Here is a 25,735-nt window from a genome sequence, read left to right as displayed (position 1 = left end):
TGGGCCTGCTGGTACCACACAGCTCCACGGTTTCAGTCACCTCCTCTGACAACTGCCCGCTGTCCCCTTGGGACGGCTGAGGAGAATAGAGGAGGAGGAGCCCAGGGTCCTCAGGACCCAGGAGACCTGACTTTCAGGCTTGCTTCCCCCTCTGCCTGGCCCTGGCTGTCCCATCACAGTCACAGTGCTCTGTGCCACTGTCGCCACTGTCAGGAGGTGGGCAGAGCCAGCGGGGAGCACGGGCTGCTGTGGGCCTGAGCCACCCCCAGACATTGCCCCTCTTCAGGCCCCAGTCCCCTGGTGTCCCCTGGGCTGCGCACCTTCTAAGCGCTGCCCAGCTAGGTCTTGGGTTCTAAGGCCCCACACGTCAGCTGGGCCATGCCCATGGGGTCGTGTGGGCACCTGTGGCTGCTGGGGTGGGAGCAGTATGCAGCAGGCAGTGGTCTGACCAGCTGGGCATACCCCAGGTGCACGCGGGAGTCACCAGGGCAGTGGCGGGGGTCGCCCAGGACCCCTGTGAGAGCTCACCTCTATGAAGGGCCCAGATGTCCGAACCTACCCCTACCTCTACGCCCTCCCAGAAATACCAGGAATTAAATGCTCTCCCTGGGGAGCAGCCCCGACCAGAGAAAGCTGCCAGAGAGGCCCCCTTGAAAGGCTCCCCGGGGCCTCCCCGCTACCAGCACCGGGCCTGCGGTGTGGCTTCCCGTTAGGGCACGTCCCCTGGGTCACGGCCGGACCTCCAAGGGCCTCACCAGGGCCTGGATTGGAGCCAAGGGGCCAGGGCCTGGACCTCACCAGGTGCACCAAGCAAAAAGTCGCCGCATCTCTGGCGGCGTTCCCAGCGGCGCAATGGGGTGAGGCCTCCAGGCTCTTTCGGAGCGCAGTGGGGAAGGCTCAGCGGGTGCTCCCATGCCTGGGAAGGCACCTGCGGGGTCCCCCGGCGCTGACCCCGCGCAGCCAGCAGAGGGCGCGCGCCCGAGCCCCGGAACCCGCGCCGCGAAGACCCCGCCCAGAGCTCTCTCCGCGAGCACGCAGCGAGCCTGTGCACTCTGCCAGGAACCTGCACTGCGAGCGCGGCTGCGCCGCCTGGACCCCGGGGTCCCGCAGCACGGAGTTCAGAGAGCCCTGGCCCTCTCGGCCGGCCTGGAGGACCGGTCATGGCTCCATTCTGCAGGAAGGGAGACTGAGGCTTGGTGGAGGGATGCAGCATTCAAGTCTGTGGCTCAGCTCAGTTAGAGAAAGCTGCCGGAGAGGCCCCCTTGAAGGGCTCCCCAGGGCCTTGAGAGATGTCAGCGAGACTCCCGCCCTGCCTGTCGCCGCGACCCTCCCAGGAAATGCGTGGGGAGTGCACGGTCCACCAGGGACCTCGGGAGGGCGCGCCCACGGGGTGGGGCTCGCGGGGGCCAGGCGCTCACCACTGGGGCGCGCGGGGTCTAGGGAAGGGAGTGGGCGCCGCATCCGTGACCGCCGCAGGACGTGGGAAAAGCTGGCGGGGAAGCAGCCAGCTGCAAGAGGTGGCGGTGGAGGGGAGGGAGAAGGGCGCCCAACCGGGCCACTAGACCCTACTGCGCGGAGGGGAAGCGGAGGCCCTTCTGAACCCCACTACCGCGGAGAGGTCAAAGGAGCCAGCGCTACTCTTCCGCAGCTTTGAGAAATCTCTAAGATAAAGGAGAGGGGTGTGCAGACCGTAGGGCGTCCCTCCCTGCCCTCAGGAGCAAGACCTTCCACCTCCCCAAGAGTGCCCTCAACTCGCAGGTGTCCAGAGGGGAAGTCATGCGGGAAGCGGCGGCCTGGGCCGCTTCAGCCCCTTTGGCCTGCCTCGTTGAGCCCTTGGGGGCCACACTGGGAATTCCCTGCCTTAGTCTGTTTCCCTGTCCATGAGGTGGGCGATGGTCCTGCTGTCCCAGAATTCCAGACACCAGGCACAGCCGAACTCTACTCAGCAAGGCCTCAGATGTGGGGATCTGTGTCCCTGGGCCCTGAGGGGACACAACAGTGGCCACTTAGCAGACTAAGCCTAGAGGCAGTGGCTGGGTGCTGAGACTGAGTAGGTAACTGGCCCAGGGTGAGCCCCGGGGACACCCACCAAGGCACTGTCCACCTAGCCATCAGAGGGCACAGTGCCCACTCCCCCAGGATGACGGACCCGTGCACAGCCACCACCCTAGGACCTCTGGACACACTCCCATACCCTGTACCTGTCCCTTCTTCACTAGCATCCACCAAGGGCCTCCTGGGCCCAGCACCTGGACACTGTGCAGACACCTCCAGGGGTGGGGGCGGCTGGGGCAGAAATTCTGCAGCTGTTGGCCTTGGCGGAAGGACGCGGGCTGAAGCAGTCGCTGCTCTCTAACTTCTCTGAGGTGGTAGGCCCAGGAGCAGAGTGGGCTCCAGTGGCCCTGCCAGGACAAGGCACTGGCTCGCTTCCAATCCCAGTCGCCCATTCACTGACCCAGGCCAGTCCTGCTGGCAGGAATCAGCACCACCACAGCCAACAAGGGCTCTCCTCCACCCTGTGGTCCGCCCATCCTCCAAAAACAAGACCAAGAGAGGGCCCTGCTGGCTCAAACCTTCAGCCTGCGTATGAAGAGAGAAGTCCCAGAGGCCTGCAGGTGTTGCCCATTCAACCACCTTGAAGCTCTGTTGCTTGTGCACACCCGTACAAATGCACACACACACGAATGCACACAGGCACACACATGCATATGCACACTGGATACACTCATCCCTAGTCCAGTCACTGAGCCCCACTCCCCATCCAGGCCAATGTGCCTTCCACGACCCGGGGACAGCTGCTAAGCCAGGGACCGCAATGGCATCATCACATAGTGGACCCCCAACTCCCCAGGCACCCCGTCCTGTCGCCCACGCCCTGCACCAGGGCTCAGGCAGCTGCTCATGACCACTGGCTGGACAGCATCCCCACAGCCTCGTCTGCAGCCCCACTGGGAAGCTTGTCTTGTAACACTCAGCTCAGACACCCATGGCGACCCCACGAGCCACCTCCCCCAAGGACCCCCAAGAAAGAACAGAGGCTTCTGGGCAACCGCCCTGGCTGCAGACCCCAGACTTGCCACGCAAGTTTGCTTCCCCTCTCCAGCCCTACTGCCCCATCACTAAATGATGGGTTCATAGCTGTTCCCAAGTACCCACTCCTTCCCTGACCCTCAGAGCCTTCTGGACCCTCCCGGGAAGGTGGTCAGAGCATGGACGTGGCCACACCCCACCTCATTCACCTTTATGTCCGGGAGGGTCCCACTCCCCCCCCCCACCCCTTTTGAAGGGCCTGCAGATCAGCCCCTATGCTCTGCCTCCCGTCCCCCACCCACCAAAATCCATTGACCTCTGCCCCCAGTGGCTGCCCACACCCTGCCAGAGGCTCTGGGAGGCTGGAGGCCCAGATCAGAGTCTGGGGCATGACCTTCAGGGTAATCCCTGAAGGAGGGAGACCAGCAACCTGGAGCCGGCATCTGCAGATGGGGCTGCAAGCCTCAAGAGCTGGGAACCAGGGGGGCCACGGCAGGAAGGGCTCCCCAGGGGGCTTTGAGCAGCACCTTCTTGGCCTCAGTCCTATGCCCCACGGGATGAGGACAAGTGCTGCCCTGCCAGCCTGATCCCTAAGTTCATGGGACCCCAAGAAGCCTGGAGAGCCCCCCATGCCAGAAAACCCATCCTGGGAATGGGCCCCACCTCAGCCCGTCTGGATGGTGGTGGTGGTGGGAGCTCAGAAACAAGGACCTCCCCAGCACGCTTGCAATGAAAACCCTTTAATGTTGGGCTTTCTTTAAATAAAACAGAAAGACTGCAGCTTTCCAGTGATGGCTGTAAGTCAAGAACAGCAGTGGGGGCGGGCGTGTTCTGTCGGGGCAGCGCTGTAGCTCCTGGCTCTGGCTCGAGGCGGGCTTCCTGGAGGCAGCGGCAAAGAGGCAGTTCTGGATGTGCAGGCACAGATGCAGGGGCACAGGCAAGTGGGCACAGGGCCCTGAGCTGACAAGAATGACCCCCGCACCCAGCTAGATGGGGCACCCCCTCTCTGGGAGCTGAGGGCATCAGCTGGAGCCTGAGGCTGGGACCAGCCCCAACTTTGCCTCGGTGACTCTGGGCATTCCAGTCCTCAGTTTCCCCAGCTGTAAGGTGAGGTATTAGGCAGGAGGGGGTGGCCCCGGCCAGTGTCCTAGTAGCCTGGTGTCTCCATTAGGGAGGCCTGAGAAGCTGCCAGGACAGGCTCTGCTAGTGCAAGGCAGGGCAGGCCCAGCAGCTGACAAGGAACACGCTAAATACAGAGGGCAGAGTTGTTAAGAAGATGCCTGCTGGCCAGGCCAGCGACTGGGACAGAGGCCTGTGGTACTACAGGCCCAGAGAGGGCAGGGATCAGCCCCAGTCACAGAGCATGGCCCTGGTGGGCACTGAGGGGTGGGAGTGGGCAAGCACACCCCTGCAGAGACCCACGCCTGCTCTGTTCCCTCCCACAAGGGACCCCCAGCAGGAAGCCTGCTGCCTCTCCAGGAGCCCCTGTACCACCCAGTCACCTAGTCTGGCCCCTCTCAGCCACAAGGCTACCCTCCCATCCAGCCTGACTGGAGGAGGAGGAGGCCAGGCCGACTGCAGCGGGGAGCCTGGGTGCCCTGTCCTCTGTCAGCAAATGCCTCCCTTCCATCTGCCTCCAGCCCCAGCCTCTGACCACCCAGGCTCTGCCCCAGGCCTCCATCCACCTCAGCAGCAGCCAGAGGAGGCTGCCTGGCAGATGCTGCTCTGACCCTTCAGGAGTGCCCACTGCACCTGAATCAGGCCCAGGCCCTGGAGAGCCCAGGCCTGTACCCAGGATGCTCTGGCCTGGCCCTGCCTCAGCCCTTGCAGTGGTCAGAGCCAGGATCTAGACTCAGGAGGCATCTGTGGGTCCCTCTGCTCCAGGCACCGTCCTCCCCTACCTAGGCCCACACGAGTGGCCTCATTGTAGGGCGAGACAGGACTCCCCTTTGCTCATCCATCCTCACCTTGAGGGCAGAGCTGGGTGAGGATGCCGATGCCACCCCCTCCCTCTGCCTAACGTGGAGCCCAGCACAGAGGGCTATCAATAACTGGGGGGCCCAGTGGGTGAAGAGGGCTGGGCCAGCTGGTCAGGAGGCCACTCCAGCTGGAAGAGAGGGCAGCCCAGCCTGCCCATCTTCAGGCAGCCCCCAGGCCCAGGATGGTGGCCAGAGCAGGCAGGGTGTGAAGGTGGTGGTCACTGGTCCTTGGTGACATCACTGAGCCCACTCTCCATGCGGAGCAGCTGGCTGCTGGCCTCGTTGTAGGAGATCCAGTGCTGCAGGTCAGCGGGCAGCTCAGGGGGCTCCACCTGCAGTGGACAGAAAGGGGACACCCAGCCAAGCTGCAGCCTTCTCACCTCTGGGCCACTGCCCACACTGCTCCCCAGCCCGTGACCTTCTAGGAGCCCCCGCCCCGCGGCCTGCCATGCTTTGCCCATGCCTCCCCAGGCCCTGCATACTTGTGTGGTGCCTGCATACCCACCTTGACACGGCCCTGCTTGTGCCGGGCCCATCTCCCCTAGGGGCCATCCCCAGAACCCAGCCAGAAGCCCATGAATTTGGCAGGTTGGGAAAGGCAGACAAGAAATCCAGAGGCCTCAGGGTGACAGGGGACGTCAGGCCTCTGAGCCCGAGCCCAAGCCAAGCCATCGCATCCCCTGTGACTTGCATGTATATGCCCAGATGGCCTGAAGTCACTGAAGATCACAAAAGAAGTGAAAATGCCCTGCCTCGCCTTAACGGATGACATTCTACCACAAAAGAAGTGAAAATGGCCGGTCCTTGCCTTAAGCGATGACATTATCTTGTGAAATTCCTTTTCCTGGCTCAAAAAGCTCCCCCACTGAGCACCTTGTGACCCCCCACTCCTGCCCGCCAGAGAACAACCCCCCTTTGACTGTAATTTTCCTTTACCTGCCCAAATCCTATAAAACGGCCCCACCCTTATCTCCCTTCGCTGACTCTCTTTTCGGACTCAGCCCAACTGCACCCAGGTGATGGAAAAGCTTTATTGCTGACACAAAGCCTGTTTGGTGGGCTCTTCACACCGACACGCAGGACAGGGGACAGAGGGCCAGGATGGGAGCCCTCCTCCGGGAAGGGACCAGACAGGGCTCACTGAGTCCTCTTCTTTCTCCAGGGCACCCAGAGGATGGCACTTCATCCCCCAGGGCAGCCTGGGCCTGACCACTCTACTATCAACCCTCTCCACACACACAGCCACCATGTGGCAATGGGAGCCAGGCTCCAGGCCACTCCTGAGGGGTCCACAGCCTTGCAGATGGGCATTGGGAGCGCCCAGAATGAGGGGCCAGGCCAGGCACAGGCCCACTCCCACTGCAGGGAAGAGCAGCACACAGAGATGCTCAGAGACATAGAGCCCAGACCTTCCCTACAGATGAGCCAGGACCCCCATGGCAAGTCCCAGCAGAGCTAGGCCTGGACTCTTCCCTGGACGACTCCCCTCCCTCCCTAACTAGTTTCAACCATGTGACCAACACTCGCTCCAGCCCAGCTCTTCCCCTTTGGTCACATCACCGCAGGCCAGCCTCTCAACATGCAAGACCCCACCCTGGCTCAGCCTGCCCAAACTGCACCCGCAGTCTTTCCACGTCACCAACAGGGTCTCTGCTGTTCTGGGTCCCAGCCTTCCCTCCCACAGGGACCTCACCAACCAGCCCATGCCTGATTTTATCACGTCCTCTTTCCCGGAAAAGCAAGCCTGGTTCCCCGTCTCCTCGGCCTCCGCGCCCGGCTCTCAGCCTTGGTGGCCTTCCCCTCTGGACTCTAGATGCATGAAAGACACACAGAGCCCAGCACCTGGGGGCAAAGAGAGATCTAGGCCCTTCAGGGGTTCCCAACTGTAAACCAAAAATAACATCCGAAGGTACCCCCAACCATCTGAATGAACTTCTTCCAATAGGCCAGGGCCCTCCACATTTAACCTGAAAGACTAGCCGAGGCCGTAAAGAGGGTGTGAGACAGGCCTCATTATGCTCTCCAGCATTAACAACATAGACCTTAAGTCTAACAAGAAACTTTTACAATCTAATCCCTCTGAAGCCTGAAGCCTGGAGGCTTCATCTGCATAATAAAACTTAGGTCTCCACAACCCTTATCTTAATCCAGACATGCCTTTCTACGGATAATAGCTCTTTCAACCAACTGCCAATCAGAAGACTTTTAAATCTACCTATGACCCGAAAGCCCCCCTTCCAGAGGGCATCAATGTGAAACCTTCATCTAGGGACTGATGTACGGGGCCTCCTGGAAATGGATAACAGCAAGCTGCGCCCCAACCCCCTTGGGCACGTGTCCACGTGTCCTCAGGACTGGTGTGTCCTTATCCTTGGCAAAATAAACTTTCTAAGTTGACTGAGACCCATCTTGGATACTTTTTGGTTCACATGACTCAACAGAAACAGAAGACCAGGGAGCTGTGCCCTGTGGCCTGCTGTGCAGCTTTGTGCAGTGCCATCGCTCCTCTGAGCCTCAGTTTCCCCACCCCTGACATGACCTCTCAGTGTCAGAGGCGTTGGAACCAGTGACTCCATTTTGAGCGAGGGTTGGGAAATGAAGCTGGGGCCTGCTGGGCTGCATCCTCAGAAAGTGAGACATTCCAAGCCTCTAGATGTCCACAGTTGTAAAAAGTAAAGTAGACTTTCCAAAGACTTTCCTCCTGATGTAATTAGGAATAAATAGTAACCTCTCTTAAAAGCGAAACTTATTCAAAGACCTGTGCTAACATTCTTAAATACCTGCTAGCCGTGATAAAGAAATCAATGTACTTTATGTTCTTAGCTCCCACAATTTAGCCTAAATATTTGCCCTGGCATGCTTATACTGTTCCAAGCAAGCATTGGGTCATAGCCTGTTCCTCTTCCTTATTTGAAGGTGTTTTTACCTTTCTCGGCATCCCACAAATGACTTCCTTCCTTTGCTCTCCTCTGCCTTTGCCTCTTTGACAAAGTTCTAAGTTGTTAGCCAGTCAGGACAAACAGAGTGTGAGGTCCCGTTCCAGCCAATGGAAACCGGACACAGCCGCAGGGTGGGCGCGTCAGGTTATAAACGACCCTGTCTCCTTTGTTCGGTGTACTCTCCTGGCAAAGCTGCTGGCGAGTGTACCCTTTCTGCAGGAAGTAAAAATGGCCTTGCTGAGTAAATTAAATGTATGTTCAAGTGCTATTTCTGTACAGCACCGGGGAACAAGCATTTCAAACAATTTGGCAGCAATCCGTACGGGACATGGGATGATGACGAGAGAGAGAGAGACAGAGAGAGGGAGAGAGACAGAGAGAGGGAGAGAGACAGAGAGAGAGAGAAAGAGAAATTAAAATATAGAGGGAAAGAATAAGAGAAACTGGAAGAGACAGAAATCAAAGGATGACATAGAGGGTGAAACTAGGAAAATTAAATAGTGTAAAAGGAAGGCATAAAGTTAAGACATGTTGAAGATTGTGAAAGTCTTAAGAAAAGCTATAAAAGGGAATTTATGCAAGAAATAGTGTATAATTTAAAAGTAATTAGGCCTCCTGAATGTAAAATTATATTTTAAAAAAACAGTTTATACACAAGGTATGTAAGAAAAATAAAATACACTTTTAATAACAGGACTATAAGGAGGCATAAGAATATGGATTTTTACCTACATTAAAAAATTAAAAAACATATTTTTAAAGGTTTAAGCAAGTTTTAAAGTGTTAACTGTAAAGGAAATTCTGTATGTAAACATATTGGCTAAAGTTAAAGGGGTATCATGCAGTTTTTCTGTGAACTGGCCATTAAAAGCACAATAGATTTTTCTTAAAGCACTAACCCGCTCTTTAACAAAAATCATAAAAGCTTAAAAAGAGTCTATAGAAATCTTACCTTATAGTCAGACATTAAAATTGAATACATAATGTCTACAAAATTTTATTAAGTTTAACATTAATAGCACATTAATATAAAGGTAAGATTTAACTTATCTGGTATAAAATCACAGAAAAAGCACTGTCAAATATAAAATGGTGCTTAGCTTTCTTAAGGCCCAAAGGCGGCCGGATAAGTCACAAGGCCCCTCATGTCCAAGGCCACAGTGCACAGGGGCAGTGAAGGCCTCAAGAGGCCAAGATGTTAAGAGGAAGCAGGGCCGCAGCGTCCCCTGGGCTGCGCTGAGCAGGAATGGAGCAGGAGGCATTACCGTGGGGCCTCAAGCCCCGGGTATGCAGCAAAAGCTATATACTTAATTTATCTACCACTTTCCCTTCCCTGGGAACTCAAAGTCTTTTAGCACAGCTACCGCCCCTAGAATTTCCAGTACACCAGCACCAGCCTGAAAACCACGTCCTCATCAAAAGACAGAAAGAAAACACTTGAGCCAGCCTGGGAAGAATGCTATTTTATGCTGTTAACCACTTAGACAGGCATCCGCAGAGCCAAGAAAAAAATGGTCCCACCATTTTTCTTGAAAGATGTTTCAAGAAAACATCTTTCTCTCAGAATCATGGGTTACTGTTGTTTGGACGAACGGAGGCAAGATGGCGCACTTCCGGGTTCTTCATCCCCCCCCAACTTTTCCCGCGCGCGAAAATGCAGCCGACGCCCGGGAAGGTGCAGACCAACTGGGCATGCGCCAGGTGACGTCAATCTGAAGAGACCAAGATTTACCTGGTCGCACCTGCGGAACGCCCCCGGACACGCCCGTGCCGCACCTATCGCCCTCCCACTCCCAGAAAAGCCGCTCCGGACCAGTGCCACGCACGGACTTCCCAGCTTCCCCACTGCGGTCGGGACTGTCGGAACTCCGTCCGAGAGCAGCACGGAGAACTCTGGGGGCCTCATTTGCTGGAGGCCAACAGACCTCTCCTTACCCACCTTCTTCCCCTGAAGCTAGGTGACCAAAATAAACTTGCAGTTTTGCTCCTACCTTGCCTAGTCGCTGGTTCCTTTGCGCCCGCTCTGGTGGTCTTAGAAAAAACAAGTCAGTTGGTGCCGAAACCCGGGAGGAGACCCCTCCTCGGGGCCCCCAGGGCCTGGGGAGCCTCCTCCTCCTCCTCGCTCCACGCCGCAGACGGACCAGGACCTGAGACCCGCTTCCCTCACTCTCACGGCCTCTCTGGGGTAAGTGCCCTTGTCTCCTCTTTACTTCCCTCGGCCAGAAATCCTGCGCAGGTCCGGGGTCCATTTGGAGCCACCAAGTGGCTCGGAAGACCCGTTCAGGACGGAGACGTCCGCCTGAAGGTAATCTCCACTTAGGCTTCAAGAGCCTCTCGTCTGTCTCTGCTGGTTCCAAAGGACGCTTTGAAGCCAGGCAGGGATCCATTACCATGTCCATTGGGTCCATTGTGTCGGTAAAGAGGAAACAAATGGGAAACCCCCAGTCCAAATTTCCAAAGAGCACCCCCTTGGGGTGCCTCCTAGCCAATTTAAAAACCTTACAGCTTGGACAAGACCTTAGGAGGAAGCGGTTAATTTTCCTTTCCACTGTGGCGCGGCCCCGATACAAACTAGACAATCAGTCTCAGTGGCCACCGGAGGGCACCCTAGATCGCAATGTTCTGACCGACCTCAGCAATTTCTGCCAGCGGTTAGGCAAGTGGTCTGAAATTACGTACATACAAGGCTTTTGGGCCTTACGCTCTCGTCCCGACCTGTGTAGCCGGTGCTCTTCGGCCCAAGTTATGCTAGCCAAGGACGCCGGCTCACAGGAACCCGAAAAAGAGGAGTCTTCATTCCTTTCTGTTCAGCCGGAGGATCTAGGGTTTCCCTCACTTCCGCCCTATACTTCTCCTCCCTCCGCCCGGACTCCTCCTTCCTCTTCCTTACCTACTAGTAATCCACTCAGTCCCGTGCTTCCTTCGGGGCACCAACTGGCTGTCTTGAGTCTCCTATCTCTGCACACACCCGCTCTAAGTGCCCTGCTGATGCCTCCACTCCTGCCCCACACCCTCCTACAGTGTTAGCGCCTTTGCGAGAGGTGGTGGGGCGGAGGGGGTAGTCAGAGTACATGTCCCTTTTTCATTGGCCGATCTTTCCAAAATTGAAAAGCGTTTAGGGGATTTCTCAGCTAATCCCACCGTTTACATAAAGGAATTTAGGCCGGGCACGGTGGCTCAAGCCTGTAATCCCAGCACTTTGGGAGGCCGAGACGGGCGGATCACGAGGTCAGGAGATCGAGACCATCCTGGCTAATACGGTGAAACCCCGTCTCTACTAAAAAAATACAAAAAACTAGCCGGGCGACGAGGCGGGCGCCTGTAGTCCCAGCTACTCGGGAGGCTGAGACAGGAGAATGGCGTGAACCCGGGAGGCGGAGCTTGCAGTGAGCTGAGATCCGGCCACTGCACTCCAGCCTGGGCGGCAGAAAAAGACTCCGTCTCAGGAATTTAGATATCTTTGTCAGGCTTATGACTTAACTTGGCATGACCTCCAGGTTATCCTAACCTCCACCCTAAACCCTGAGGAGCAAGAGCGCATCGTAGAGGCCGCCAGGCAGCACACCAACCAACTACATTTAACTGATGCCACCATCCCACTAGGGGAGCAAGCAGTACCCTCGGCAGACCCAGACTGGAACTACCAAGCAAACCAGCCTGGGCGCCGTAGGCGAGACATAATGGTTCAGTGTTTGTTGGCTGGTATGCAAACAGCCTCAAACAAAACTGTAAATTTTAACAAATTAAAAGAAATTATTCAAAATCCAGAAGAAAATCCAGCCGCATTCTTAAATAGGCTGACTGAGGTTCTAACCCAATATACCCGGTTAGATCCGGCCTCCCCCACAGGGGCCACCATTTTGGCGTCTTATTTCATTTCTCAATCAGCTCCTGACATTCGTAAGAAACTTCAAAAGGTAGAGGATGGTCCTCAGGCACCAATACAAGACCTGGTTAAATTAGCCTTTAAGGTCTATAACTCCAGAGAGGAGACGGCTGAGGCAGTGCGACAGGCACGCCTCAAACAGAAGGCCCAACTCCTAGCAGCGGCTTTACAGCCCAATTGTAACCCCAGACCAGAGAGTACACACTCCGCAGACTCCAAGGCTACAAAAGGAGCCTGCTATAAGTGCGGCAAGGCGGGACACTATGCCAATAGGTGTCCGCAAGGTCCCCGACCCCAACGCAGCCTTGCCATAAGTGCAAGGCGTCAGGACATTGGGCCAATGAATGTCCTAAGCCTCGTCCACCAGCAGCCCCCTGCCCTGCTTGCCAGCAGGAGGACACTGGAAGTCTGATTGCCCCACCCTGAGAACAGGTGCTGCGTCTCCACGTGACCCCCTTTCCCAGGATCCTGGGAGCTCCTTCCAGCTCCTACATCTGGACGACAATGACAACTGAAGGTGCCGAGACTCGGGGACCCCCATCACCCTCGCCGAGCCGCGGGTAACTCTCCTGGTAGCGGGTAAGACAATTAATTTTTTAATCAACAGCGAGGCTACCTATTCTGTTTTGCCATCCTTCTCTGGACCTAGCCTTCCATCCAATATCTCTGTAGTAGGAGTAAGCGGAAAGCCATCCACCCCACGAAAAAACTCCACTCCTCAGTTGCTGCCTGGCCAACAACTACTCTGCACACTCGTTCCTCATTCCCAGCTAAAGAGGGCCCCCACCGGGAACAATCAGTGGACATCAGTTCAACTTTCCCCCCACTCGCCTCAAACTTACAAAACTTTCTTAACTAGTTCATGCTCCCTGACCCCTGGCGCTTAGCTCGCTTTCTCACCATCTTCTACATAAACCTATCAGACTTTCAATACATAACCCCAGACCCATATCTACCTCCAGACAATAGTCCAGAGCAGTGGTTCTCCCATCTCCTAACCTTCATTGAACATCTCCAGTGGCAAGGGACACTCCGTGACTACACGGAAAATGAAGTCTCATTTTATACTTATATTGCTGTTTCACTCATACACTCAGACCTTTGCTAGTCCGCCTACTGTATGGCAATTTTTTTCTCATCACTGAAACTTGGCCACAAGACAGCCGAACACACTCAGTAGTACATAGTTCTGCCAGTTGTCCTCCTTAAGGCTATCAAACTTCTCTCCACACAATAGAGACCCCTTTCTCATGGCTCGCACTTATCTGCCAAAGGCTAGACTTAACCTACACTGTGAATATAACCAATCTCTCCCACTGCTTCCTCTGTGAGGCTTTAGAAGGCCCCCACCTAGTGGCAGCCCCCGCCCATGGCCTTCAACACAACTGGTCAAACATCCCACAATTCACTTACACTCCAGGCGCCACTATACCAGAAATCCAAACTGCCCAATCCTTCCTTTCCGTTATTCAACTCCAAATTCATCCTGAGGTAATCATGCTCAGGCACCCAATGGAGGCCACACAGCCCCCATTGAAGGCTATTTCTCGTCCAAACTGCCCAATCCTTCCTTTCCGTTATTCAACTCCAAATTCATCCTGAGGTAATCATGCTCAGGCACCCAATAGAGGCCACACAGCCCCCATTGAAGGCTATTTCTCGTCCAAACTGCCCAATCCTTCCTTTCGTTATTCAACTCCAAATTCATCCTGAGGTAATCATACTCAGGCACCCAATGGAGGCCACAAAGCCCCCATTGAAGGCTATTTCTCGTGCAACTGATCTCTCTCTAAAACTCTTAACCATACAGCCATTAACTGATCCCTCTATGTCCCCGTGTCCTTGGTCCCCAGTCTAACTTTCTACAGCCAGGCAGAAGTAGCAGAGCTTTTCCAGCAACTTTCCATGCCACTACGCCACCCCCGTAAAAAAAAAAAACGGGCTGTTTTCCTCCCTCTAGTTATTGGAATCAGCTGAAAGCCTGGCCTCCCTGCAGCGCCGAACTACCTCAATAGCCTAAGTAGCTGCCCAAAACAGGCGAGCCCTAGACTTGCTTACAGCTGAAAAAGGAGGCACTTGTCTCTTCCTTGGAGAAGAGTGCTGCTATTATGTTAGCAAGTCAGGCCTAGTAGACACTAACATTCAAACCCTCAATAAAATAAAAAAAAACTGAGATACAAAACCTTAACACCCCAACCTTGCCAGGACCTTCCTTCTGGGTTTTGCCCATATTCCGACAAATGCTTCCATACCTCGTTCCTATACTAATACTGTGCCTTATTTTATTCTTCATCCGTACGTCCAAATGCCAACCATGGGCCCCGACCTTAACGACACCCCTTAACAGCAGGAAGTAGCCAGACAGACCACGGCGCCCCTTTATCACTATTACCAATAAAAGGTTGGACTGTTTGGACGAACGGAGGCAAGATGGCGCACTTCGGGTTCTTCATCCCCCCCCAACTTTTCCCGCGCGCGAAAATGCAGCCGACGCCGGGAAGGTGCAGACCAACTGGGCATGCGCCAGGTGACGTCAATCTGAAGAGACCAAGATTTACCTGGTCGCACCTGCGGAACGCCCCCGGACACGCCCATGCCCCGCCTATCGCCCTCCCACTCCCAGAAAAGCCGCTCCGGACCAGTGCCACGCACGGACTTCCCAGCTTCCCCACTGCGGTCGGGACTGTCGGAACTCCGTCCAAGAGCAGCACGGAGAACTCTGGGGGCCTCATTTGCCGGAGGCCAACAGACCTCTCCTTACCCACTTTCTTCCCCTGAAGCTAGGTGACCAAAATAAACTTGCAGTTTTGCTCCTACCCTTGCCTAGTCGCTGGTTCCTTTGCGCCCGCTCTGGTGGTCTTAGAAAAAACAAGTCAACTGTACTAGGATCAAGCCCTACTAAGTTAAAGAAAGCTTAATTTTCACATACCTTCTATATTGCTTCCTTTCCTTATTTTGTTACTAGCTCCTTTGTTATTACTGTAAGTAACTCACCTCAGACCACTGCCTTTAATGCTTGCTTTGTCATACCTTGGGGAAATGTAAAAGATCAACAGCAGCTAGCCTTTTCACAGATACTTATGTCCCAGCCCTCTGACAGTTACCCTAGCACTCCCTGTTGCAATGACCTGCAGCCAAGATGCTAATTTTCTGCTCCTACCACCTGGCAACCTTATAGTAAGTGGGACTACTCCGCCCTTTACACTACTCAGGAACAAAGCTGGACTTCCATATAAAAGGTCTGTGCAGTTCTAAAATCCCTCATGTATTTCACTGAAAGGACTACCCCTTCTAACTGTCAGCCTTATGAATGTAACCCTGTCCTTCTCTCTATGACCACCTCCACCTTAACTAACTCTAGGCCTGTCCTGAGTCACTTCTGTGGTATGGGGATTGACATAAATGGAAAAGACCCCCTAGGTATTTTTAAAATACGCATTATTCCCCCATCTCTCCCTTCTTCAGTAGCCTCAGTTCTAGATCTCACACTAGTTGCTTCTACATCTAATAATAAAACTAGGGTGTCTATTGTAAAAATAAGAGATCTAAGACAGACCTTAGCCATCAAAACAGACTATCAAGATGCAAATGCCTGGCTGAAATGCATTAAATATTCCGGTCGCACTTTAAATAAAAGCGATTGTTACGCATCAGGTTATAAACGACCCTGTCTCCTTTGTTCGGTGTACTCTCCTGGCAAAGCTGCTGGCCAGTGTACCCTTTCTGCAGAAGTAAAAATGGCCTTGCTGAGGAAATTAAATGTATGTTCAAGTGCTATTTCTTTATGGCACCGGGGAACAAGCATTTCAAACACAGTTAAGGGAACAAATTAATAATGTTTACTAAACAGACCCAGACTTGGAAGTGTCCAGATACCCCCGATATCTGGAGAACAAAGGCATTCCTAATTTTGAAACCCCGTCTCTACTAAACATACAAAGAAGTAGCCGAGCGTGGTGGCGGCGCCTGTCGTCCCAGCTAGTGGGGAGGCTGAGGCAGGAGAATGGCATGAACCCGGGAGGTGGAGCTTGCAGTGAGCCCAGACCACGCCACTGCACTGCAGCCTGGGCAACAGAGCGAGACTCCATCTCAAAAAAAAAAAAAAAAAATTGTAATTAAGAAAATTAACCCTTTATCACAAACCCTTGTAGCAGAACACACCTCCCCATATATACAAGCATTGCACCTAGGGTGGACGCGTTCCTCCTGTTACAGGAACATCCTACTCAGTCTTTGGAGCAGCTATTATTTCACCACTTTACTTTCTTAATAAACTTGCTTTCACTTTGCACTGCAGACTCGCCCTGAATTTCTTCTTACACAAGATCCAAGAACCCTCTCTTGAGGTCCGGATCTGAATCCCTTTCCTGTAACATTAGGACTGACGTGAGACATTGACCCTCCTCTGCTCAGGAGGCACCTGTCCGAGACCGGAGACGGCAGTGCCCTAACGCACACCAGGGGTAGTTAAGCCCTGGCTTCCTGCATGGACGCTCCAGGCAACTTTTCAGGCATCTGCTCTGGCCACATCGGCCTGGTGGCCGTCCCCAGGGCCCCAGTTGTCATGCTGCTGGGGAGGTTCCGCCCTGCTGGAAGGAGCGAGTCCTGGGGAGATGCATGGCCCTCCTCTCTCCAACTGCAGAAAGGCCAAAATGCTTGCAGCTTCTCGGCTCGGTACTTCAACCCCAAACCCAGGTGACCAGGACCCAGGCCTTCAGCTCTAAGCTGTGCGAAAGGGGGGTTCAGGTCCTTGGGAACTCCTAGGAACCTCTTCTAACTGATCACCCCTCCAGCCTATATTCAGGACCAAGAACCAGAGAGAGAGCTCAGCACTCTAGCCACAGAACAGAACCCCAGGCGAGAGGGGAGGAGTGAACATGAAACCGTGAGGCGCCAGGTTAAGAAATGGCAGGAGGGAAGCACGCTAAGCCAAACTATGGAGTTGATTCCAGGACCCTAGGAACCCCCATGAACAAAGGCATCAGTGAGGAATGCCCGGTAGAGAGGGAGGGGCGGGAGCGGCAGGAGGCAGGACTCCAGCAGTACCCGAAAGAGGTGCAGGCAGCTGGCCTTCCCTAGGGGAGGTGGCCGGGGACTAGGAGAAGCCCCTGGAGGTCCCGCAAAGGCCGTGCTCCGGGGCCAGGGGCGGGGGCTGCTCACCCTGCGCTGGCACAGGTGCTGCACGACACGCTCGGGTGAAGTGCCCAGCAGATGCTGCCGGAAGCGCAGCAGCGCGCACACGAAGCCGTCCCGTAGGCTGACAAAGCGCGCCTCCAGGTAGAACGCGCGGTCGTCCCAGCCCAGCAGGCGGGTGCGCACCTCGAAGGGCTCCAGCAGGCGCAGCGAGCGGCGGTGGCGCGCACACGAGGCCGCCAGCACTGAGTGTGCCCGCAACTCCCTCAGCGCCCCGAGCACCCCGCAGCGGGTCAGGTGCGCGGTGCGCGCAAAGTCGGCCTCGCGCAGGTAGCGCGCGTTGTTCATGTGCAGCAGCAGGTCCAAGTCCGAGGGCAGCACGCGGCCCGGGAAGCGCTGCTCGGCTAGCAGGTCACGGACGCGCGGCTGCAGCAGGCCCGCGCGCAGCACGGCGCACGGGAAGCGCACCAGGTACCAGCCGTCCAGCAGCGCAAAGACGGCGAGCCCCAGGGCCAGCAACGCCACCAGCAGCCCCAGCATCGCGGCGGCGGCGGCAGGCGCAGGGTGCTGCGAAGCCCGTGGCGCTGGTGCCGGTGTCCGCGGCGCTGGCGACGGTGCCCGCCAGGCCTCTTGGGAACTCGCGAGCGCAGCGCGGCCAGAGCGAACCACAGCGCGAGGCCGGCCGAGGGGGAGGCGCCCGGAGCCCCGCCCACGGTTGCGTGATACCTGCAGCGCCCTACGAGATCAGTCCCGCCGCCCAGACCCGCGCCACTTTCGCGTTCCCCGGGGCGGGGCGGGCGGCGCGCTGAGCGCCACAGCGGCACCTGGCGGCCATGAGCGTCGCTGCAGGCGCGAGGTTGCCCGCGCGCCCCGGCGTCTCCGCCCCCCCAGCAGCGCGGGCCCCTCGCCAGGCTCTGAAGACGCGGTCTGGCCCTGGCCATTCGGCCCTTCGACTGAGCACAGTCAAAGGCTCCAGCAGCTCCGCGGCCGAAGCCGCGGGACTTTTCGTGGAAAATGGGACCCAGCCCGGTCGCCAGGGGCGCTGCAGCGGACTCTGCGGTAACCTAGCTTCTGCTCCAGGACCTCCAGCCGCAGGGCGTGCTCAGCGGCTCAGGGCGAATCATGCTCTGGTCCTCATGCGCATTTTCAGCCCCAGCCGGTACCTCCTTACTCGCCCTCACGACATTCATTCTACTCCCTAAAGGTCCTGGCAATCCTAGGCCCCTCCTAAGCATTCCCGCCCTTCCTCCCTTTGGAAACCGGAGCAAATCAGGGCTGGGCGCAAGTGGGGGAGCCCGGGTGAGAGTCAGTGACTCTGCTGCGGACTTTAAGTGTCGCCGGAGGCCCTGGGGCGCAGGCCCAGCGGCCTGTGGCACAGCTCGGCTGTCCTGTGCCCCTTCCCTACGAGGCTGGGGAGGAAAGGCGGCCCAGGGAAGGCCGGACCAGCTCTCCCCGCCTGCCCCAGGCTCTCAAATGACAGCGGATGCCGGCGACCCGGGATGGGGTCCCAGAATTGCTGGGTTAAACAAGCTCCGGATTCAGGCCTGGGCCTGGGCTCGGGTTCCAGGGTTCTGGACCTCCCTTAAAGGAGGAGCTACCCGGGGCGGCATCTGGCTCTGCTTGATAGCCGGAGGGACAGGGAGCTCACTACCTCTCAGGGCAGCTCCCCCAGTGCGGAGACCAGCTCAGCTGGGGAGACCCTAACCCAGCGGCGCTAGAGGAATTAAAGACACACACACAGAAATGTAGAGGTGTGGAGTGAGAAATCAGGGGTCCCACAGCCTTCAGAGCTGAGAGCCTGCAACAGAGATTTACCCACGTATTTATTCACAGCAAGCCAGTGATAAGCACTGTTTTTATAGATTATAGGTTAAAAGTATCCTTTATGGGAAACAAAGGATGGGCCAAAATAAAGGGTTGAGTTTGACTAGTTATCTGCAGCAGGAGCGTGTCCTTAAGGCACAGATAGCTCATGCTGGTTTTTGTGGTTTAAGAACGCCTTTAAGCGGTTTCCTGCCCTGGGTGGGCCAGGTGTTCCTTGTCCTCATTCCGGTAAACCCACAGCCTTCCAGTGTGGGCGTCATGGCCATCAGGAACATGTCACAGTGCTGCAGAGATTTTGTTTATGGCCAGTTTTGAGGCCAGTTTATGGCCAGATTTTGGGGGCCTATTCCCAACACCCCAGCATTGCTCACACTTGTCTCTGAAGTGTCACCTTGTCGTGGCTTGGCTCTGAGCCCTCTGCCCCGGGGAAGGGTGGCCGCTTGAGCTGAAAGGACTGAGGACATAGCCATTGAGCCTGTTGGCCATTGCTCAAAGAATGCAGCCTCCTGGTCACCCACATTGTCCCCCTGCCAACAAAAAGAGTGAAACACGTGCAATGTTTGAAGAGATTTATTCTGAGCCAAATCTAAGTGACTGTGGCCCACGACATGGACTCAGAAGATCCTGAGAACTTGTACCCAAAGTGGTCAGGTTACAACTGGGTTTTACAGATTTTAGGGAGACATAAGACATCAATCAATACTTGCAGGATGGACATTGGTTTGGTCCAGAAAGGTGGGGATCACTGGAAGTGACAGAGGGACTTCTAGGTCATAGGCAGATTCAAAGATTTTCTGATTGGTCAAAAGAGTTAAGTTGGCCAGGCATGGTGGCCCATTTCTGTAATCCTTGCCATGGGGAGGCCGAGGACCATTTGAGCCCAGGAGTTAGAGACCAGCTTGGGCAACATAGAGAGACCTCACCTCTACAAAAAAATAAATAAATAATAAATAAAAAGAGTTATAAAGTCTTAGCATTAATAGAAAGGAGTGTCTGGTTAAGATAAGAGGTGTGGAGACCAATGTTTCGTCTTCAGATGAAGCCTCCAGGTAGCAGGCTGCAGAGAAGAGATTGTAAATGTTTCTCATCAGATGGAAAGAGTCTGTGCTCTCAGTCTTAAGGACTGTGTTGATGTTACTGCTGCTCAGCTGGGCCTGAATTCCAAAGGAAGGAGGGTACAGTGAGGCGTATCTAATTCCCATTTCCCATCATGGTCTGAACTGGGGTTTCAGGTTAACTCTGGAATGCCCTTGGTCGAGAGGAGGGGTCCATTCAGATCATAGGAGGGCTTAGAATTTCATTTTTGGTTTACACCACTATGTCCTATCCTACCAGGGGAAGGACCCACAGCTGGAGGCTTAGCCCTGGAGATACCAGTGAAGATTGTTGAATGAGAAACCAGTTGGAGCTTCCAAGGTCTCTACCCACCCTCCAGGCCTCCTCAGTTCCTGCCCCCACCCATTCATTCCCAGTTTCTGCTCTCACAGCTCCCCTCCCACCCACATGCTGTTCCCTTCTCTCCCATCTTCCCCTTCCTGGGCCCAGAGACTGGGAGAGATCCCCAGGGCTCTCCTTGCACAGGGAACCTCTCCCAGGGTGCAATGGCCTTGCTACAATCTTACACAGGGAATACATAAGCAAGAAATACTTTCGTCCCTCTTGGACCCTGAAGCCAGGAGGCCAGGGCCAGGTTGGCCTCCTAACTGCTGTGTCCCAGGGCCACAGTGGTGCCCGAAACCCAGCAGTCTCAGCACCCACGAAAGCCGGAGGTACCCACACCCTTCCCATCACTTGGTTGCATCAGTCTAATGCAATGGATTTGGGCAGCTTGGGGTGGGTCACTGGCAGTTTACTGGGGGACTTGAAGGAGTCAAGGTCAGGTGAGGGACTTCTGGGTGCTGGACCTGGCCCTTCCTTGGCCTGGGCTTGGGGTGTCCAAGCCCACAGAGCCGTGCAGGGAGAAGGAGCTAGGCAAGCAGGGTAGTGGTGCTCCTGGCTCCCTTGGCTCCTCAAGGATCCTCTGGATGCAGTAGTGCTGGACGTCACCTCCAGAGATAGGCCTACAGCATAAGTTCTGGTAGCCATTGCCTGGGTTCCGGACTCCAGGGTGCCTAGTCCAGCTCAGTCAGAGAGACCCTAACCCAGCAGCGCTAGAGGAATTAAAGACACACACACAGAAATATAGAGGTGTGAAATGGGAAATCAGGGGTCTCACAGCCTTCAGAGCTGAGAGCTCCAAACAGAGGTTTACCCATGTATTTATTAACAGCAAGCCAGTCATTAGCATTGTTTCTATAGATGTTAGATTAACTAAAAGTATCCCTCATGGGAAACAAAGGGATGGGCCAAAATAAAGGGATGGCTCTGGCTAGTTATCTGCAGCAGGAGCATGTCCTTAAGGCACAGATCGCTCATGCTATTGTTTGTGGTTTAAGAATGCCTTTACGAGGTTTTTCTGCCCTGGGTGGGTCAGGTGTTCCTTGCCCTCATTCTGGTAAACCCACAACCTTCCAGCGTGGGCATTATGGCCATCATGAGTATGTCACAGTGCTGCAGAGATTTTGTTTATGGCCAGTTTGTGGCCAGAGTTTGGGGGGCTGCTCCCAACATGTCCCCCTTCTTTGATTTGCAAAGCGATAAAAGCCAGGGCAGCTTTGTCACGGTGAGCTACTTCTCGCAGGAGTCAGGGTCCGCATCTGCAGACTGTACAAAGACAACACAGATTAAAAGCACAATCGTCATTGAAATCACAGAGCTTCCAAGTGTTTTTATCCATTTTAATGGGTTACTAGCTGCTAATCTGTCTGCAGCTCCTTCAAGCACTCCAGTTCCTAGCATTAAGGTCAGGTGTGCCTGGGATGCTTTAAATATTTGTTCTTTTAATTTTACAATATCCAAAAACAAGTTTGTAGAGTGTCCTTCTAGATGCTTTTTTATTCTTTCCCAAATTTTGATCTTATTAAGCCACAAATCCTTATGTTTAGCTCCTACAGTGGGCCATATCATTTGAGGCTGGGGTGCTACTATACCACCACGGTTCAAGATAATAGGAACTCTTGTCATACTTCTTATCATTTCTACCATCTGACATTTTGTTCAGATCAGCTGAACATAGTGGGACCGTGGCATGCAGACTGAGAGGGGCAATTCAAGCTAAACATCCCCTTAGGGGACCAATTAATAATGATTCCATAGGAGTCGTCGTGCAGCACTTCTGCCTGTTCTGCAATGCAATCTTCCTAAACAAGTAAGTTCATTTTTTCTAACTGGGTCCAATTCTTTTTACAAATAGGTTTTTGAGGGTGGTATGCCTCAATTATAGGAGCAGATTTATTATGGTAACTACTGAGATCAGAAAGCGGGTGTAACTGTGTCATAGAGTGATTACATCCAGGCATTATTGCCAGCCAAGATTGACAAATATGCCCAATAAGTATAATTGTTCTCTGTGTCAGCCCTTGTTGAAGGAATACTCATGGCAGTGGTGATCATCACTATCATAGCTACCATTAAATTACTCATTGGGACTGGCTGTCCTGCTTTCCTCAGGTTTTTTTCTGCCATTGGTGACAGCTTCTTCATCTGTCCCCAGGCGGGTGACTGTATTCGACGGGTGTTGCGCGTGACAGTTGGGGTCCTCCTCAGTGTCAGTCTCAACATGGCTGCAACCGGGGGATCCTCAGGATCCTCCTGTAATCGCTTCCTTGGCATCTGGCTCATGATAAGGTTTCAGCTGTCTTGATGGTATCCAAATCGGCTGCTGATTTTGGCCTGGAGAAATACAAGCATAACCTCTACCCCAAGTTATTATTTTACCTATTTCCCAACTTTTTGTTATTAGATCTCTCCACCAAATCAATTGTTCTGCTTCTGTCTTTGCAGCTGGTTTCTGTAGATGCTGTTCAGCTGCTGATAACATCTGGCCTTTGGGCAGGCTCAAAAAATTTGAAGTTAGTAATGCTAGATTCAGTTGCATCTATGGTGTTCCATATTCTCTATTCCACCCCACCCCCCACCCCCCGCCACTCTGCTTTTGCAACTGCTGTTTCAGGGAGAGAGTCATTCTTTCCACTATGGCTTGTCCTTGAGAATTGTATGGGATACCAGTAATGTGTTTAATATTCCCCATAGATAAAAATGTAGTTAGAGCTTGGCTAGTGTAGCCTGCGGCATTATCTGTGTTAATAGAAGCTGGAATGCCCGTCACCGCAAAACACTGCAAAAGATGACGTTTTACACAGGCAGAAGACTGCTGATTGGCATGTAGCCCAGACAAAGTGAGAAAAGGTGTCCACACACACATGTACATAAGCTAGTCTCCCAAACGAGGGACCATGTGTGACATCCGTTTGCCAAAGAGAGTTAGGTTCCAATCCTTAAGGATTAACTCCCTGTAGAAGTTGAGGAATATGCCATTTGGCAAGTTGGGCATCGCTGGGTAATATTTTTAGCTTCTTTCCAGGTAATGCTGTATCTGCGTTTGAGACCAGAGGCATTAACATGGGTTAAATTGTAAAAGTGTCTAGCATTAGATATTGCATTAGCAACTAGGCGATCAGCCATTTGATTCCCTTCAGTCAAAGGTCCTGGAAGAGGTGTATGAGCCCTAATGTGAATGATGAAAGGGTGCATTCTATGCCCAACTGCAGTTTGCAATTGGGTAAATAAAGTCATCAGTTGTTCATCTGTATGAAATCGTAACTGAGCATTTTCGATTAATTGTGTGGAATGAACCATGTATGAAGAATCAGAAATCACATTAATGGGCATATCAAAAGCAGTCAATACCTCAATTACAGCTACAAGCTCCACTTTTTGAGCTGAAGTATAGGGCATCTGAAAAACTTTACCTTTTGATCCAGAATAGAAGCTTTACAATTTCTAGACCCATCTGTGAAACAATGAAAACGCTTAGCAGGCTGCAGGTTGTTTACCGCAGGAATTGTAAATGCAAACAGTTCACAGTCTTGCTCAGCTAAGAGGATAGTAAAGAAACAAGTCTTTTAAATCTATGACTATTAAAGGCCAATTTTTTGGAATTATAGCAGGAGAAGGCAATCCTGGCTGTAATGCTCCCATAGGTTGTATAATGGAATTGATGGCTCTTAAGTCAGTTAAGAGTCTCCATTTACCTGATTTTTTCTTAATTACGAAAACTGGAGAATTCCAAGGGGAACATGTTGGAGCTCTGTGCCCTTTTCCTAATTGTTCAGTAACTAATTCCTCTAACGCCTCTAGTTTCTCTTTACTTAGCGGCCATTGTTCTATCCAAATTGGCTTATCTATTAACCATTTTAAAAGTACAGGTTCTGGGCCGGGCGCGGTGGCTCAAGCCTGTAGTCCCAGCACTTTGGGAGGCCGAGGCGGGTGGATCACGAGGTCAGGAGATCGAGACCATCCTGGCTAACACGGTGAAACCCCGTCTCTACTAAAAAATACAAAAAACTAGCCGGGCGAGGTGGCGGGCGCCTGTAGTCCCAGCTACTCGGGAGGCTGAGGCAGGAGAATGGCGTGAACCCGGGAGGCGGAGCTTGCAGTGAGCTGAGATCCGGCCACTGCACTCCAGCCTGGGCAACAGAGCGAGACTCCGTCTCAAAAAAAAAAAAGCACAAGTTCTGGAGGCTTCACAATGTCCGCCGTCAAAAATGATGTCCTCATCTTTGGCGGGAACTTTGTCTTTCTGCTTGAAGCGGTTCTTTTAAACCTTGCAAATCTTTTTCTAGTCCCATACGAGGGACATACCCCATTTCATGCATCGTATGTTGACTTTGAGGAATACATAATTGTTCTGCAATTAGAACTTGCGCTCCCCATTGTTGTAATAAATCTCTCCCCATAAATTTATAGGTACAGAAGTTATAATTGGTTGAATAGTCCCAGGTTGTCCATCAGGCCCTTCACAGTGCAAAATATAACTACTTTGATATACTTCAGGGGCTTTACCAACTCCAACTATGTTAAATTGAGCAGGTTGAATTGGCCATGCAGATGGCCAGTGCTGTAGAGAAATGATTGAAATATCTGCTCCTGTATCTACCAAACCTTTAAATTTCTTCCCCTGATAGTTATTTCACAGGTAGAACATTTTTTTTTTTTTTTTTGAGACGGAGTCTCGCTCTGTTGCCCAGGCTGGACTGCAGTGGCCGGATCTCAGCTCACTGCAAGCTTTGTCTCCTAGGTTTACACCATTCTCCTGCCTCAGCCTCCCAAGGAGCTGGGACTACAGGCGCCCACCACCTCACTCAGCTAATTTTTTGTATTTTTTAGTAGAGATGGGGTTTCACCATGTTAGCCAGGATGGTCTCAATCTCCTGACCTCGTGATCTGCCCGTCTCAGCCTCCCAAAGTGCTGGGATTACAGGCTTGAGCCACTGCGCCCAGCCTCACAGGTAGAACATTTATCAGTGATTTGATTTACCCAGTAAGCTGCTTTGCCTTGTTTATTTGTGCTGCCAAATCCTCCTGTTCATTTAATTTCACTTTTTCCCATTCCCACATATGGCACAATCAGGAGCTGTGCTATGTGCTCCCTGGCTCTGCTTTCCAGGAAGCAGAAGTAGATATAACAATTTGAATTTCCCCATTATAATCTGAATCAATGACTCCTATATGTATTTGTACCTCTTTTAAATTTGAACTAGACCTTCCTAAAAGTAATCCTATCATCCCTGCTGGGAAGGGTTCACAGACTCCTGCTGGGACCTTTTGTGGAGGTTCCCCAGGCAGAAGACTCACAGCTTTTGTGCAGCATAAATCTACTGCGGCACTACCAGCTGTGGCAGGGGACATTGTACAGGGCTGAGGGAATGGTCTGAGCTAGAAATGCCTCGGTTTGGAATGGGGCCGGGATGGGCCCCTCATGGCATTTCCCAAAATCGGGTTCCCATCTTTATCAAACTTAGAGTGACACTGATGAGCCCAGTGTTTTCCTTTTTCACATTTTG

The 25,735-nt window shown here is 53.4% G+C and overlaps 1 protein-coding gene across 3 annotated transcripts; it reads right to left on the bottom strand.

Moving 5' to 3' along the window:
• Positions 1 to 3,749: 3,749 nt before the first annotated feature.
• On the bottom strand, positions 3,750 to 17,681 carry THEM6 (thioesterase superfamily member 6). Of its 3 annotated transcripts, none has more exons than XM_033202346.1 (2): positions 16,881 to 17,681; positions 3,750 to 5,341 (listed from the first exon to the last, which is right to left on the bottom strand). In XM_033202346.1, exons 1-2 carry the CDS (start codon positions 17,505 to 17,507, stop codon positions 5,228 to 5,230), a joined length of 741 nt encoding a protein of 246 aa, XP_033058237.1. In that variant the 5' UTR covers positions 17,508 to 17,681; the 3' UTR covers positions 3,750 to 5,227. The 3 variants fall into 3 exon arrangements, with proteins under 3 accessions (XP_033058237.1, XP_033058238.1, XP_033058239.1); XM_033202347.1 differs by having other exon boundaries at positions 16,995 to 17,681; XM_033202348.1 differs by having other exon boundaries at positions 17,154 to 17,675.
• Positions 17,682 to 25,735: the final 8,054 nt, after the last annotated feature.

Source organism: Trachypithecus francoisi, unplaced genomic scaffold, assembly GCF_009764315.1.
Source record: "Trachypithecus francoisi isolate TF-2019V2 unplaced genomic scaffold, Tfra_2.0 Lachesis_group7, whole genome shotgun sequence".
In the NCBI taxonomy this organism is placed as follows: domain Eukaryota; kingdom Metazoa; phylum Chordata; class Mammalia; order Primates; family Cercopithecidae; genus Trachypithecus; species Trachypithecus francoisi.
This window is presented reverse-complemented; position numbering and strand designations above follow the sequence as displayed.